This window comes from Cyanistes caeruleus, chromosome 5 (assembly GCF_971803275.1).
Source record: "Cyanistes caeruleus chromosome 5, bCyaCae1.hap1.1, whole genome shotgun sequence".
Classification (NCBI taxonomy): Eukaryota; Metazoa; Chordata; class Aves; order Passeriformes; family Paridae; genus Cyanistes; species Cyanistes caeruleus.
In genome coordinates, this window is record NC_141705.1 from 4,238,910 (window position 1) to 4,255,229 (window position 16,320).

At 40.9% G+C, this 16,320-nt stretch overlaps 2 protein-coding genes across 15 annotated transcripts in view; one reads left to right on the plus strand and one right to left on the minus strand.

Annotated features, from left to right (window-relative positions):
* Nucleotides 1–16,320, plus strand: part of CTNNA2 (catenin alpha 2) — a 460,565-nt gene that overhangs the window by 297,971 nt on the left and 146,274 nt on the right. For 2 of the 14 annotated variants that reach the window (XM_086891560.1, XM_086891566.1), the window contains exon 1: nucleotides 5,262–5,350. The exons of 11 other annotated variants lie outside the window; for them this stretch is intronic. The gene's annotated coding sequence lies outside the window, so the exon portion shown is untranslated. Of the gene's footprint in view, nucleotides 1–5,261; nucleotides 5,351–7,152; nucleotides 7,172–16,320 lie in introns of those variants that run through there. One more of the 14 variants, XM_086891561.1, reaches the window with a different exon arrangement.
* On the minus strand, nucleotides 4,534–6,257 carry LRRTM1 (leucine rich repeat transmembrane neuronal 1). Its single transcript, XM_023926606.2, has one exon. It carries the CDS (start codon nucleotides 6,186–6,188, stop codon nucleotides 4,623–4,625), a length of 1,566 nt encoding a protein of 521 aa, XP_023782374.1. The 5' UTR covers nucleotides 6,189–6,257; the 3' UTR covers nucleotides 4,534–4,622.

The window sequence follows — 16,320 nt, forward strand, 5'->3', positions numbered from 1 at the left end:
TTCATCCCTTCCTTTTCTCTCTCCTGCTGAATGGAGCTATTTAGTGTTGTACCCTCCTTTGCAGAAGCTGTTTCATCCCTGCTTGCACAGTTTTTAAAACTGCTTTCTCCACCCACCCTCAGTCTTGCTTTTTCATCTGTGCTGCCTCTTTAGGTTAACCATCTTTACAAAAGGAAAAGGCAGAGGAATCCAGTAACACCCTGATTTGGTTGCCATTACTCCAGTCTTTCCTCTTATCTTTTGTCTCCTCCTAATTTCATTATTATCACTGCTATTATTATTATAATAGCACTAGAAATGAGCTTCCTCATTAAACACTCCCTTTTTGCCATTCTGAATACCACTGTAGAAGCTGGAGGGGGGAGGAAGGGGGACTCAGAGAGTCCTTTTGCTGTTAATGCAGAATGAGACTCACACAAGGAGCAAATGTAGTCCATCTCAAAAGCAAATGAGGGTTGGTTGTTCTTTTGGTTTTTGTTTTTTTTTTTATCAGAACTAAAGGAAATTATCAAACAGACTCAACTACCCCTCAATGCCTTAGCCATGAAAACATACAGAATATATTAAAGCATACAAAAATATCCTTAGGGGATGGTTCATGGTCTTTCTGTGGCACAGGTATGCAGGGGGCTGTGTCAGCCTGGTACAGAGCATCCTTGCTTTGACCACAAGGAATGGCTCATCCCTTGGGCTCACCCCCTGCAGCACCCAGACATGGCAAAGGAGGGAATTGGCAGCTTTAACAGAATTTCTTTGTATTTTATATTTTCAGGCCAGAAACAGAATGTGGTACATTAGCATTGGTTCTGTGGTTTCATATCATTTTTTTTTAAAAGTAGTACAGAAAGGAAGGAAAAAAAAGAGGCAGGAAGGAAAATAAATCATCCCTTATATACATTCAAAGCATACACAGCAACAGTTCCTTCAGCACTGGGTGCACTGTGAGTGGGTATTGATGTTAGCAGCAAGAGAATGCATATTAGACATTTGTAACACTGGTACTGTTAACCAGCTTCAGGAAAGGTAGAGCTTTTGCTTGCCTTTTACCCTGTGTTGTGTGCAAACAGACAGTTAAATATATATATATATATATATAATTATAAAAAATAATGTTAATTACCTAATTATAAAAGGGAGATTAGTCCTACTAAGTGGAACATCAAAAAGGGAGTATTTAAAATATTTCCCTTCCTTTGATATTCCCCAAGCATTTCATGGACAAAACAGTGTTCACAACTCACCCCAAAAGCATCTTTTTTTTTTTTTCTTTTTTTTTCTTGAGCTTTATTTTGGAGCCATTTAATAGGCCAGAATAAGGGCATCAAAAGAGAGGAAATAACTTATCTCTGGGCAGTTGTTGAACATGAAATTTGGAAGAAAGAATTAGGGAAAATTTGTCCCTTCAGTTGCTCTGAATGCAGTACAAATATAATAACTCTCATATACACCAATGCAAGTAGCCTGGAGCAGGATGAATAACTGGATTTGCAGTAGCTGGATTGGAATGACATCCAGGCTCTTTGATTTCTGTATTACCCACACAAATTTCACGTAGACTTTCAGCCTGGATGTGGGCACCCTGTGGAGTGCCTTCATGCCACGTAACAGCAGTGACACCCTCTTTTCTCCAGTAAATATTCAGAGGGTGTCAAGATCTCCAGAAATCCTCTGGGAATCACCAGGAGGTTGTCTTTAGAAGGGATTACCCTTGGAAAAGATTCCTGGAGGAGGATTTTGAAATAGATCCTTTAATAAGTGCTGTGCTCTCCGTGGAGGGATCCATCCATCATCCTGCTCAGGGTGGCAAGTCATTGGTGGGCATCACCTCTCTCCAGGAGAAGTGGCAACAGGCAAACCCCAAATCAGCTCTCACTCAAGAAGTCACTGCACCTTCAAAGAAAAATGCTCTGTTCAGTTTACTTGGGCTGTCAATGCCAGATGCATGGAGCACAGAGGTGAATAAATTCCAAAGGCAGAGTTGCTCACGTCTTTGCAAACGTAGCTGGAGGTTGCTAACACCAATAAACAGCAGGGATAACTCCAGAGGGGTGCAATCACTCGTGTGTTTCAAATACAACCCACAAAAATGCTAAAAATACACGGAAATACAACCACGGGATGATTGTTTGTTGGTATCAGGCTTGTCTCAGGTTCACAGGGGTAAAACCATGACTGCACCAACACATTTCCTGATAGCAACAGGGGCTCATTATCAAAATAAAGGCAGTTCATATTTCATTATACCATATGCAGACAATATTTTAACAACCTTGGTTGACTTTGGAAGCTTCCTGGCAAGTGGCTGTAACCAAGTGCTGCTTGGGGGCTCGGGGAACACATAGCCCAGTCCAAAGTTAGAGAGCCAATTTTTCACAGTTAAATTTCCTATTGATTTCAGAGAAGGGTTTAATGGGGAAAGTAAATATAGCTGGGCCCTGGGTTAGCATGGAATAAAGTACTTTTGCTTCAAATACAGTCAGGAGCCCAAAGAGACGAGGGGCTCTGAACCTTCCCTCTGCCCTCCCTGTCAGGTTTGTACATGGACACTCAACCCCTCAGGTCACTTGGGAGTTGCAGGATGGATCAGGCCCTTGTGGGCTTGAGGCACAGAGAGAGAAATGTGCATTTGTTAAAAGAGAGAAAAGCCTGGGTTTAACAGTGCTTGCTTGTTTGAAAGCTGTGGGTGAATTTGCAGTGGCTTTAGGAAAAAAAAAAAAAAAAGCAGCTGATTTTCATTAAATTTTCTGTGAAACTGTCCTCTCCATCATTTGACAGATGAAATTATAGTCTCACTGAGTAAAAATTTTGATTAAGAGGCTATTTTTATGTTTTATAATACACAGTAGGACATGTACCAGATAGAGGAAAATAAGTTCTGATTCCTTAAAAATAGTTTCAGTCATAAAAAAAAAATAAAATTCACCCTTTACATTTAAAATTAATGGCTAAAACCTGCTATGCAAGAAAAAAAAATATTTCTTCTGTGCCTATTTTCTGCTTTATAAGCCTGCTGTACCCTTGTAAGAGTAGGTAGCACTTTAATGCAATGAAAAAGAAAAAAAAACCAAAACCTGTGTTACATTAAAATACAAGTAAGATTTTGGAATTGATCCTCTCTTGGTGGTAACCTGAGGATAGAGAAACATGTACAAAGCATTGAAATGTCACCCAGTTCATTATCCATAACATTTTATTCACATGTAGTGCTGTGGGAAGAAAATATCAAGATGCTCTGCCTTGATGTTATAAAACTCCCTCATCGTCAATTAGTATGAGAGGAGCTGGTGAGAAAATCAATCGGTTGCTTGTTCACATTCTGGAATGAAAAATCCAAAATACAAGGAAAGGAAGCCTTTATTTAAGGGCAGTCAGATAAAACAGCTGTGGGATTCTACATCATGAAATCACTGCTTATATCCATCAATGCCATTTTTCAGTCCTTAGTAAGGAGGGTACATCTGCCTCCAGCCTCTGCAGAGGTTTTGGGGTTGTTTGTTAGTGAAGGCCGGTGGTGGAAGGGAGGAACACGAGCTGGGCTTTGCCAGCACTTTGCTACAGGACCCAGAAGGGTGCTCTGAAATCTCTCTGTCCTACCCTGACAGTGGTTTTGCTCTTGAGCTTCACCACTTAGACCCAAATAATTGTTTTTTCTCTTATCCATTCACCATGGCACCACAGGGCACAAAACGAGGGGCTCTTTGCTGTTGGCATAGCTCAAAACAAGCATAAAAGTGGGAAATGCATATAAAAGCCCTTAAATTTAGCAAATTTTTTTACAGTAAAGAAAATTCTGATGAGCACATTTTGGCAGTGTTTCACTTGTTTGGGTTTTGTTGGTTGTTTTCTTTTAGTGAGTCTTTGCAATATGATCAGTTTTGATACAAAATACTTTTATGGGTCATAATGCATTTTTTATGGATCTAACAGCAACTAACAAGTGAGCTGTACTTAAAAATCCTCAGAAATCCTGTCCTAGGGACATGGTCAAAACTTCAGCCTTTCTGAGGAGCTCTGCTCCTTGTTGTACTGACGTCCAGTTACAGGTAGCACATTAACAAAAATAGAATTCCAGTGTCATGCTTCATATCTTCAGCAGCATGATGTATGTGAATGTGTGCTAATTACAATGGGAAGCCACCTGGACAATTTTAAGCTTTCTATTTTACATGGCTTCTTTGCTCCTCGACTTTTCATTTCAACACTCAGCATGAAGAGAGAGAGGTTAAACTGTTGCATTTTGTATACAGGGAGCCATTCATGTAATATACACCAGTCTGTAAAAACTGTAAATGCTATTTTTTTTTTTTTTTTATTTTAAAGTTTTCTTAGTTTACAAAAGATCAATAATTGGTACCTTTTTTTTACACTCTCAGATTCCTGAATATTGACAGATCTTCAAAGGGAGTATTAGCATATGAAACCTTAAGATTGGCTGTCCTGAAGGTTTTTAAGACACGATAAAGCTAAAATATCAAGTCTCTTGGACAGCCCCTCTTAAACAATTTGGGCAGGGGTGCACGTCAGAAATCACCAGCAAAGCCCAGCACCACCCCCCCACCCCGTGCCACTGTCTGCCTGCACGCTGTTATTTGGTTGCACACTGTTTAAATCCCAAAGGAAAATCACACCTCGCATTCCCTCGCTGGCTGCTGGTGACAGGAACAAGATCCGTACTCATTAATGATCACCAGGGCTCCCTCAATGTGGTTGGGTTTGTAATCAACGTAATACTCCTGGGCTGACATGGCAGCCATTTGGTGCATGGTCTGTTTTTGCTTCTGCTTCCTGCGCTGTGTGACAAAGCACTGTCTTAGTTGCCTTAAGCCGGCTGGGAAGCACTTCCAGGAGACATACAACACCAAAACCACGATGAGGAAGGAAAAAATCAGTGCCATGGTGCCCGTCACCACCTTGTGAATCTGCACGGCATTCTCGGAGTTCTCGCCGGGCATGGTGATGGTGACGGCGTACGTGGTCCGGTCCTCGTCGCCCTCGGGCGCGTCGTAGGTGGCGGTGGCCGAGCCATAGCCGAGCGTCTGCTCGCTGTTGTTGGTCACCGGGGAGAAGGTGTTGACGCTCGTGGGGTCGGCGTTGTCCTCGCACAAGTGAAAGGCGTACACGGCGTCCAAAACATCCTCTCCCTGGGCGTACTCGGGGGTGGCACAGAGCAGGTTGCTGTCGTAGCGACCCTGGAAGTTGCTCAGCCAGGAGGCCAGGGCGCAGACGTTCCGGCTGCAGTCCCAGGCGTTGGCGGAGAGGCTGATGCTCGTGAGGGACTTCCAGGAGTCGAGGACTCGGGAGTCGATGTAGGTCAGCCGGTTGGAGTCCAGCTGCAGGGATTTGAGATGAGGTACACTTTCAAAAACGTGAGGTTCGATGTATTCGATTTCGTTGCCAGAGAGATCCATCTTTTCGAGTTGCCATATCCAGTCCAAAGTGTTTACTACGATGGTGACTTTATTCCTTCGCAAGCAGAGGGAGTGCAGGGAGATGAGCCTGGGAAAATGGGCTAAATTCACTTTCACCAAGTCATTGTGCTCGAGGTGCAGCTCAGTGAGTTTGAACAAGCCTGCAAAAGAGTTTCGAGCCAGGCTCTTTAACTGATTGTATCCTATGTCTAGAAACTTCAGGCTGCGACAGTCCTGAAAAATTCTCACTGGCACGAACTTGATGGCGTTCGACCGCATGTGCAAAGTTGTCAGTTTTCTCAGCCCGTGGAACAGGTCAGGCTCCAAAGACTGTAGGTTGTTGTACGATAAATCCACACTGCGCAAGTTTGGCATGGGGCGGAAAGTGGTGTTGGGCAGTTGGGTTATTTTGTTGGAACTCAGGGTGAGCTCTTTAACTCGCCGCAATTTTTGAAAGGCATTCCCCTCCACTGAGCAAATGTGATTGTGATCCAGATAGAGCCACGTGAGCTGCATTAACCCTGTGAACTGTCCATCATGCAGCTCTGAAAGGCTGTTGTACCGCAGAGACAAGCCCATCATGCCCGACAGGTTGCGAGGCATCTCTGTGAGATTCAGTGATTCACAGTACAAAAGCCTGCCCTCACACCGACAGAGCTGTGGACACCCACTATTCACAGCTGGAAGCATTTTAGAAAAGATACCCAGCGTACACAATATCAACCCCGGGGGCTTCCTCAGCAGCCAGTTTAAACAGAGACCAATAAGAAGGAAATCCATTAGCAAGAATATTTCCAAATATGCTTGAGAATGTCCATTGAATCTTTTCAAATTCTACATCATATTTTATTTAAGGGAGGAAAAAAAAAATAAAAAAATGCAAACCAACGAGACAAAGCCCGAAAACCAAAGCAAAACAGCAAACAGAACAAACACAGAGGCAAATATTTCACTTTACAGCATGCAGGAGCTGTGCAGCATTAAAGTTCACAGACATTCAAAGGTAAAATGATAGTGATTTTGTTCATGTTAAATGCTGCAGCAAAGAAAAAAAAAAATCTTTCTTCATGAAAGAATTTAATTAAAAAGTGTCTTACCCACCCTTTTCCAGAGAGTGACAACCTCCATTCAGTTGCTTCCTTTGTGTTTGGACTAATTATATGCAGAGCTAAAAAAGACCCCTCTGTGCTACAAATTCAGTCCCTTTCAATGTTGTGCAAGGCTGGCAAGCTCACAATGTCTCACTTCGCTTCTGCTCAACGAGCGAAAGGCTTGTCCAGCTAGCTTTTGAGCTGCCTCCTAGGACCTGCAAGTTTCAGAACTATGTACATGAGCTTGATCTTCTCCTTCTCCCTCTGTCCTTTCCTCTGCAGTTAACACTGTGGCGTGAAAAAAACTCCAAACTCTTTACTAACGACTCCACAGGATTTGTCAATCTGTTTAATGTCCATCATTTGCAACGACCATGGACCGGCACCACCTTTACTCCAGAGAGAGGTTACCATTCATTCACTGACCGGCTAAGGGTCGCTTTATTTCCCATTCTTTGTTCGCTTTGCTTGTTAGGTGATGCTTAGAGCAGAGAGAGACAGCAAGAATCCCTTCCCTTCAGCTGAGCAGTATGTTGCTAGAGCATGCAGAGGCACCCAGTGTTCACTGAGTGTCGTAAGCTGCTCATGATTGTACGCCTGCACTGTGCATCTCAGACATGGGCAGATTGAAAAGGGGTGGGCATAAAACCAACATCGGAGCGAACCAGGAAAGTAATATATGCTCTTTGATGAAATGGAAAATACTTTAAGCCTATCTCGCCATTTCTCAAACAGGCACGCACACACAGCCGCACAAATCATCAAAAGCAAGGCAGTGCTAAGTAGGAAGCTTGAGAATTAGGATTCTTTCTCTTTTTTACTCGGATGCTTTTGTTTAAAGTCTGTATTTATAAGCTATTAGCCGGGAGAGGGAGAGACTCGATTACTTGGTTTGGGAAGGAATATGTAAACCAGTCTCTTTGGATTGCTTTTTCTCTCTAATTCTGACGATGAGATTTGCTTTTTGGTCTTCAGGTGGGGGATTGAGGGGTGTGTGGAGGGGAAAATGTGTTTTTTTTCTTCTGACATTGTCTAAATAGAGCATGATTTGAAATTCTGTGCATTCTTTCTCATAGAGATGCAGTCAGAGCTCTGCAAATAGGAATGTCTCATTTCATATAAGCTTTAATTACATTTGGTCTTTTTCCATCCTGCATATTTTGTGTGTTCAGCACATGCCTTTCCTAAAGGCTTTTTTTTTTTTTTTTTTTTTCTCTTTTTCTTTGCAGTGTCTGCTACGGCACGCAGAACTCAGATTCTAGCAGCATAAAGATTACTGTGCTTTTTGAATAAGATCAATGCATAGGTTGCTGTGAGCGTGTCGGCAGCATGCAAAGAGGGGGTTTCAAACCCCATTAGTTAATAAGTTTTGCAGATTGTGCTGGTTTTTTTTGTTCTGTGTATACAAAAAAAAAACCCAAAAAAATCTTTGCTGGGTAATCTGCAGTCCTTGTTCTCTATGGTTAAGGCATCGTCAGTGAGCTCTGTAATTTTTACTGACTGAAAAATGTATGGTACTTCTGTCAGGAAAACGCTGGCCATCTTTTCCTATTATGAAATAGTCTCAAGCTGGTGTGCTGGTGAGAGCGATCGGAGCTGGCAGCTCCCGGTTCTGCATCAATACCCAATGAAGAAGTTCCACACGGATTTAGGATACGAGGGTCGCGGAGGATCGTGCTGATTTTAAGTGGACATCGGATGCAAAACGCTGGAGGGACAGGGCAAAACCATTGTGCTTGCTTTCTTTTTCACAGCTGTGTTGATTTAGAAGAAATACCTTGTTTTGGAGGTGTCTGTTGCAGAGCTAAACGTTGTGTTTGAGTGTGGCTGCTGTGTGTGCTGGGAGAGATCAAGGAATGCAGTAATTTGATGCAGTAAAAGTTGCTTTGCAGAAGTCCTGGCAAACTTAAAGCTCTTGTGCATAAAAATAAAAATGTGTGAAGGAGATTCATTACTAATGGATTTGCCAGAAACAGTCTTAAATAAATTAAAAATATAAACCATTTAAAATGTGGTTTCAGAACCTGGGGATCGATGTGCTTTTATGCTCCCTGTTCAGTTTATTTACATTTTTTTGCTCTTCACAGCCTTTCAGTGATCTCAAAGCATAAATGTGATGCTTTAATAGTACATATGAACCTCATCTATGTTTTAGCATTTGGGCAGGAGAGCTGAAGGTGGTTTTCCTCTCCCCAGATCATGCTGTTTTATTCAAAGCAGGCTGTTTATGCAAGTGTCCACTGGTTGCAGTACACCTTAATTCTGTTTCTCAGTACACAAAAGCAGGAAGGAAAGCAGTGACAGAACTGACAGAAAAAGCATTGAAGCAGGAGAGACTAAAAAACCCCATCCAAGAATATATTCCAGATTGATGAATATTTTGGTGCAATTAGCAGGGGAAGAAAAAAATTAAAGGACGACTTGAACTTAACAGATACTGAAAAAGCTTCAAAGCAATGAGGTTGTGTCCCTTAAAAATCTGCAACCCTACAAGTCTTAATGGGGGAAGCTTTAATGCCTTCTCCCTTGTGAAAAACTGGGGAGAGGTCTGCAACAGTAGCCCTGAAAATTTCAATTATATCTTCAAGGAAAGCTACAATTTTCTGCAAATCAGATGATGATAAGGATCACTTAGTTACCATTTAAATGCTATGTACAAAGACTTCTTCTAGTAGAGATGAAGCTCCCTGATACAGCACTGAAGAGCTGAGTTTTTATTCTATTTTTATTTTTTTCACTGCTTCTCCTTGTTATCACCTGGGATACAGCTTGGATCCCAACCAATGTGCCTATTCCCACTCTGGCATATAATCCATTATCATTTGGTTCTCAAAGGCAGGAATTAGAGCAGACAGTAGCAAACCTATATAGCAGCAGCTGGAAGACTGACAACCAGAATTAGGGACCCAGAATTAATGGCCCTAAGTGCACTCTCTCAGAGCTCTGACAGAGGGCTGTTGAATAAGAAACTCTGCTCTTGTTCAAAACTTGGTTGTAAAAAAGAATCCAGGTAGTCTCAAAATGAGAGACTTCAGTGTATGTTTGAGGCTGTGATGTTGAGGCACAGTAATGACCAAATTCAAGAACTGGGGCATCTGAAATACCTTTTGCATAGTGGTGTCCTGCTGTATTTTTGCAATGTACCCTTTTTGCAATCAAACCAGGAATCCACTTTGAAGATGACTGTATTGCAAAGGGCTTAATTTCCACTGTCTGAGTTGTTATCACAGCCAAACTGTTAAGTTTACACATTTTCTGAAGTTTCAAAGCCTCTGGCAAGTCTCTATAAATTAGCAGATTTAAATTAGCTTTATTAAATGCGCTATTATAGAACATTTTAAGAATGGCAAACTAAGTTTGTGTGTGCTTAAAGGAGCTCGATTAAATCAATGTAAAGTAGGTTACAGAAGAACAACATGAATAAAATTTTAGAAAGTTTAGGTGGGAAGCTCCTTCTTGTAGCCATGACAAGGGTAATTCAGTGGCAGCAATGGTCAGGATTGTTCAGGCTGGAAAAGAAAAACACCTTTCAATGTATTTGCTCTACACATTTTTAATATTGTGTTCAGATTAATCATAGAGTCATCAAGATTGGAAAAGGCTTTTAAGATCAGCCAGTCCAACCATTAAATATCCCATATAATTTAACTAGCCTCAGAATCATTTAATTCTTGTTAATCCCTAGGATATTCCTTTACCGTTTGTGCCTGGATATTTACCTTACCTTAATTTGCAATCCAGGACAGATGGGATTGGGACAGAATGCATGAGATCAGAATGTGGCTGCTGATGCCAGCTCTTCATATACACATCTTTTAATAAATTCTAATAATAATAGATAAATATATCATTAATAAATAAATACAGAAAGGCAAAACAACCTATTAAATACTGAGTATGCTGCTTCTTTTTGGTGTTTTCTGAGTGGTTTATATCAGAATAATAAAAAGTGATGCTCTTAGTGATGATTTTAATTTCCTTTCATGAATGGAAGGACTCAAACCTTGATCTTTGGTAGTCTTTAATTTTCAAGTGTGCTGAACCATGGCATTTTGTATAAAGGAAACATTTAAAACCAGAAAGAGAGGAAAAAAGACATGACCTAAGGTAAAGCAAACTAAATCTCTTATTTCTCTTTTATTTCTCTCTTGGTCATCCTGAACATTTATTGGCTGCCCCTTCTGTATAAAATTTAGGATTTCAGCTGATAAGAAGTCCAGATCTATAACATGTCTGTTTTAGTAGATCTAAAAATGAATAACATTTTACAAGATTTTGACTCAAATTGTCCTGGTGGCTCCAAATATCATTAAATTCTTACAGTACTTGACAGACACATTGGATTTGTGGCTGCTTTTAAATCATAGATATTCTTATGTAAATGAAATTATGGTTTTTGACAAGGTGATAAACATTTTTTCTGTCTCATTGCAGTTGTTCCATCCTCATCAACCACATTCACTTGCAGGTGGTCATGCATAGCTCTAGAAAGTCACTGACAGAAGAGACCCATGTGCAGAATTCAGTGCAGAAATGTCAGTTTTTAGGACAACATACCCAGAGTGTGATGAAGTAACTCTCTCCTCCATTCATGAGTGGTAGACTACTTGAGTAAGCTAAAAATGACTGACTCTCTTAAGTGTCTGTGAAAATACCTTTGGGTTTCTGGACGTCATGGCAAAACTCTTGACAGTGTTACTGGTTCTAAATGTTCAGGGATAATGGGAAAAAGGCAAGAAGTAAAATTATCCCTTTGTGATTAATTGGCACATGAAGATCATGCAACATCCTGGCTAGCCAAAGGCCAGTGTGTTATTGTCACGTTACCAGGTTGGTGGAACTCCTGGTTTACAGGAAAAGTGAAAATACTGAGTTTTAATTAACCCTTGGTAATTTATATCTCTAAAATTGCCTTAGGAAATCACGGAGGAAGCACGTGTGGAGTGCAATGATTAGCAAGTGTGAAGGTTTTAGTTGGTCATATTTGAATGGAAATCAATTAGTTCCACCTTTAGAAGTGCTAAGTGAGACACTCCACAAAGGTTTATCTCAAGACCTTCCTGAGCATTTGTGGAGGTACCAGCAAATGAACTGTAATTAATTAATTCCCAATTCTGTTAAGAGCAGAGAGGGCAACAGCTTATCCACATTCTTGAATACACCTACTGTGCCCTCTGCAACTGTTGATAGCTCATCTGTGAGGGCTATTTTTTTATAAACTCTGGTGCTAAATGGTCTTTTATTATAAATTTGAGATTTACTTCAGCTGAAAGGTTCTGTTCTTCCGTGGATGTCGCTTCTCCCAGATGTTGCCCCTGGGGTTGGTCAGTTGGCTGGTTGGTTGTTGGTGTATTTACTCAGACTCACTGAGAAGTTGGATGAAGTGACAGAATAGCAGGATTGTTTAGGACTGTGAAAAATCCCCCCTGTAGCCAAACTGGTTATGGCCCTAAACCCATCATGTGCCCATGTTTTACCAGCATTTTGTGTCATTTTCCAGACTAAGTTGTGTTGCTTGGGATGTTGTGAGGTCTCTCCTGGGGGTGCAGGAAGCACCATGCTGTAGAGAAGTCATTGGTGATGCATTGGAACAGCTCTCCTGCTGCATAACCCTTCATTCTTTTTACCAATGGCATAACTTGAGGGGCTGTGAACACTTTTTAGATTTCCAAAGTGCAGGACATGTGAAGAATTGAGAGGAATTTATGAAATAAATTATTAAAAGCAAGGATGAACGAGTTAAAATCTGTTCCTGGCAGTCTTCTGGAAATTCTTTTTACAAGTGGATGAACTGCGCTTGGAAAATTTTCCCAGAACAAAAAATCTGTTCTTAGCATTAGACAACCACTTGTTCTTAATCCATTTCTTGTGCTCATTTCCAAATGTATTTTAAAGTACAGAAAAGACAGAAAAACTTCATGCTGGCCTTTGTGGATACATTTCTAGAAATATATGTTTGTTATAAAGTTGGGGCTGGTATTTTGAAATTGAGTAAGACTTACTATTGAATCCTCTTCCATCACCTAGGACACCATTTAAACTGACTCCACAGAAAAGTAGAATCATAAAGTTATAGAATAGCTTGAGTTGTAAAGGACCTTAAAGACCACATCATTCCACCCCTGCCATGGGCAGAGACACCTTCCACTATCCCAGGGTGCTCCAAGCCCCATCCAGCCTGGCCTTGGACACTTCCAGGGGCAGCCACAGCTTCTCTGGGCACTCTGTGCCAGGGCCTCACCACCCTCACAGGGAACAATTTCTTTTTTACCATAAACCTGCTCTTTTCCAATTTGAACCCACACCTCCTTGTCCAATCACTACATGCAAAGGCGCTGTTCTACAGAAAAACTCTGCTTTTTGGAACAGGTTACGTGTAATAATAGATTTTGGAATGTTCTCAGAAGCGACTCCTGGATTTACTGAAGACCTGAACAACAGAGGCTGGGTGATATAACCATGGAAGCAGATGCTGGATCAAGCAGGGCACCCATAGGGAACAGGCAATGGCACCTTTGGCAGGCTGTGGCATTCTCAGCTTTATGTGCCTCTCGGTGAATTGTGGCAGAGAAGGAAGGCAGGATCTTTTTCATCCTCCTGCTCCAATATTCTAAAGGGAAAATTCAGGATGAAATGCGTTGAAATCCTGGTTGTGTGTGGATTGCATCTTACAGGGAGATTGCAGGGCCTCTGGATCATTAGCTCATAGACAGAATTAATAATGCAGAAATATTTGAGGCTGAAGACTCATATTTCAGAGGGAAGTCATTGTGATTTTTGCAAGCTTAAAGACGATGGTTTGTTGACTACCTGCAAAATTTATGGTTTCATTACGTTTTATTTGCAACTGATGTAATGTCTAAGAGAAATAGTCATGGGTCAGGAGTCTCAGAAGGACATGTTTAAAGGCGTAACAAAAGATAGTCATGCCTTCTAAAAAAAAAAAAAAGACAGGAATAACCTGACCTTCTTTTTTTAAACCAACTTAAAAATACTCAAGGCATTACTGGAGAGTTTATATGGTGGAGGAGGTTTGTGTGTGGTGTATGTGTAATCTTAGAAACTCAGCTTTGCTCGACAGCTAATTTAATTTTGTGAGATCCAATGGCAGTCTTTGAAACGTGCACTCCTGACTCTTGTTTGGTTTTGTTTCAATGTATTTTGAAGATTTTTCATGTCTTAGAAGGAACATGCAAAGTGATCAAAAGTTTGTGTTACTCCATTTGTCTAAATAAATATATAGAAGGGCATAGCAAATCCTAATAACATATCCAAAGATCCTGAATTTTCCAAGGTTTTAGGAAGAATATGCCAAATACATTCTTAAAAGTCTGTATAGTAGTATGAATGTAAATTACTCTGCCATAATATATGGTTTTAAAGGTGAAACAGTAGATTTGGGGGGCACAGTAACAATGCTTTTGGGTTCACTTCAGCTGTGTTTCATAATCTCATTCCTTCTCCTACTGCTGTTCTTTTGAATCTTTGATATTCCTGTAAAATGAAGAGCTTATTGTTTCCTAAGACTCAATTTATATTTTAAATGAGTGGAAAGATGCATAATCAACTTGAAAAGGCAGGAAAATATCATCCTGTTTTTCAAGATATAGGACATTTTACAGAATGTTTTGAATTCTAGGGACCATTTTTAAAGAATGCTTGACTTAGTTCTGCTCTTTTTTTTTGTAGTGCAAATTAATTATGATTTGACAAGAGTGTACTTGATTTTCTTCTTCAGATTTGGTGCAAAGCCAAGCTTTATTAGTTAGAGCCTCTAAATCAAAACCAAAGGTCAGTATCTGTAAAATTCTTGTGGCTCAAGATCCATTGTAGTTTTTTTCCCCATTATTCAGATATTTTTGTATATGAAAAGGTGTTTATGTGTTTAAGTGGATGTGGCTCTGTCATGCACACATAGCTGTGGACAAATACCCACTTTTCATAATTGGATCAGTAATGTTCCTTGCAGCAGTCTTAAAACTTTGGGAAACCATTGCTTTCCTGAATGATTCCCCCCTTCACACTTGGTGTGGTCTGTGAACACTGGCTGGGTGTGTTGTGTACCCCTGGCATGTAGGGGACAGAAGGTGATCCAGCAAGACACAACAGTGAGTGCCAGACCTGCTAAAAATCAATCCTGGAAGCAGGTCCAGACCTCACTTTGCTTCTTTTAATTGCATCTCATTTTTTTTTTTTTTTTGCTTTTTTTGTGCCCTATTTCTTCTTACATCTAGAGTTGTTATTGATTTTTGTTGGGTTTTATTGTTTCCAGTTCTTAATTTCGGGGATTATCTCTTCCTATGTCCTTGCATAATGCCCAGCATGGACTATCTTTTGCTGTGTCCTGATCAGAGAATTACAGGCATTTTGGGCTGAAAAGGACCTTAAAGAGATCATCTGATTCCAGCTTCCTGCAATGGGCAGGGACACCTTTCTCTATCCCAGGCTGCTCCAAGCCCTGTCCAGCCTGGCCTTGGACACTCCCAGTGATGGAGCAGCCACAGCTTCTCTGGACAGCCTGTCCCTCATGGTCAAGGATTTACTCTTCCCAATATCCCATCTAACCCTGCTCTCTGGCAGTGGGAAGCCTTTCCCCCTTGTCCTGGCACTGCACATCATTGTCCAAAGTCCTGCTCCAGCTCTCCTAGAGCTCCTTTAGGGTTTCCAAGGTCTGCCTGGAGCCTTCTCTTCTCCAGGCTGAACAGCCCCAGCTCTCCCAGCCTGGCTCCATACGAGTGGTGCTCTAACCATAATGAATATTACAATAATCAACACAGTTCTGGTGTGCAAGGCAACAGCTGTTGGACAGAATTCAGTGTCTTGCAATGCTCCCAGGTATGGCATCTGCCCAGTGAGGCTTCTGCAGCCTCTTTTGCAGCTGATTTAGGACCATGCACTGACATCAGGTCAGCAGAGCTCACTTGTAGCTGTTCCCACGAGGGTCATGAGAGCAGTGAGCAACAAAAGACATTGAAAATGTAGTGGGAAGAAGCTTCCCTAGTGCCAGTGGGATGAAGCTGGGTGATATGGGCTTCTTTACCTTCAGCCCAAAGAAAATCCGTTCTGAGTTTATCCTTTGATCTGTGCTGCTTTTCCTTGGCCCTCGCTCTGCAGGGTTGTGGAGCCTGTTGGAAGCATCTGCAGCACTGCAAAGTAGTGCTGACCTTGGGATGCTTCCCTGAAACACATTCAGAGGCTTCTGAGCTGTGTTCTCTGACTGTCTGGATTTTCTGGCACCATTGTATCCATTAAATACTGATTAGATTTCAGAAATCCAAGAGACTAAATAATACTATCATCTCTTCCCTACTTATCTTAATAAAATTGCCAGTAATATTCCAATATATCAATTCTAGGATATTCTATACCTAATCTGGTGCAGGGAAACAGAGACAGAGTCCTTTTTTTGTTTCAAAGGCAGAAGAAAGCCATTTTATTTATTGATTTGGTTTTTCTGTATTGCCTAAAGATGAGTGTAAAAATTAAAAGCTGCTTTCAAGCACTGTTAGATAAATACATCATTTTTCATAATGTTTAATGAATTGCTTACAGTACTTGTTTTACTTCAAACTGCAATTAAAGATCACCCTCTAGTCAAAAGAAAAGTGTGATAAGAACGTGACTTGATACTGGGCAGAACATTTTCTAAAGCCCTTTGGGAGTAATTCCAGTAATTATTCAATCTGACGTTTTCCAGAGAAATAACCCTTTATGTATGAACTCCATTAATCGTAATAACACAGTTCACATGTCAGGTACTTCTCTCCAGTCACTTCATACTTTCCATTTATTAAGAGACTAATAAACATCTTCTCTAAATA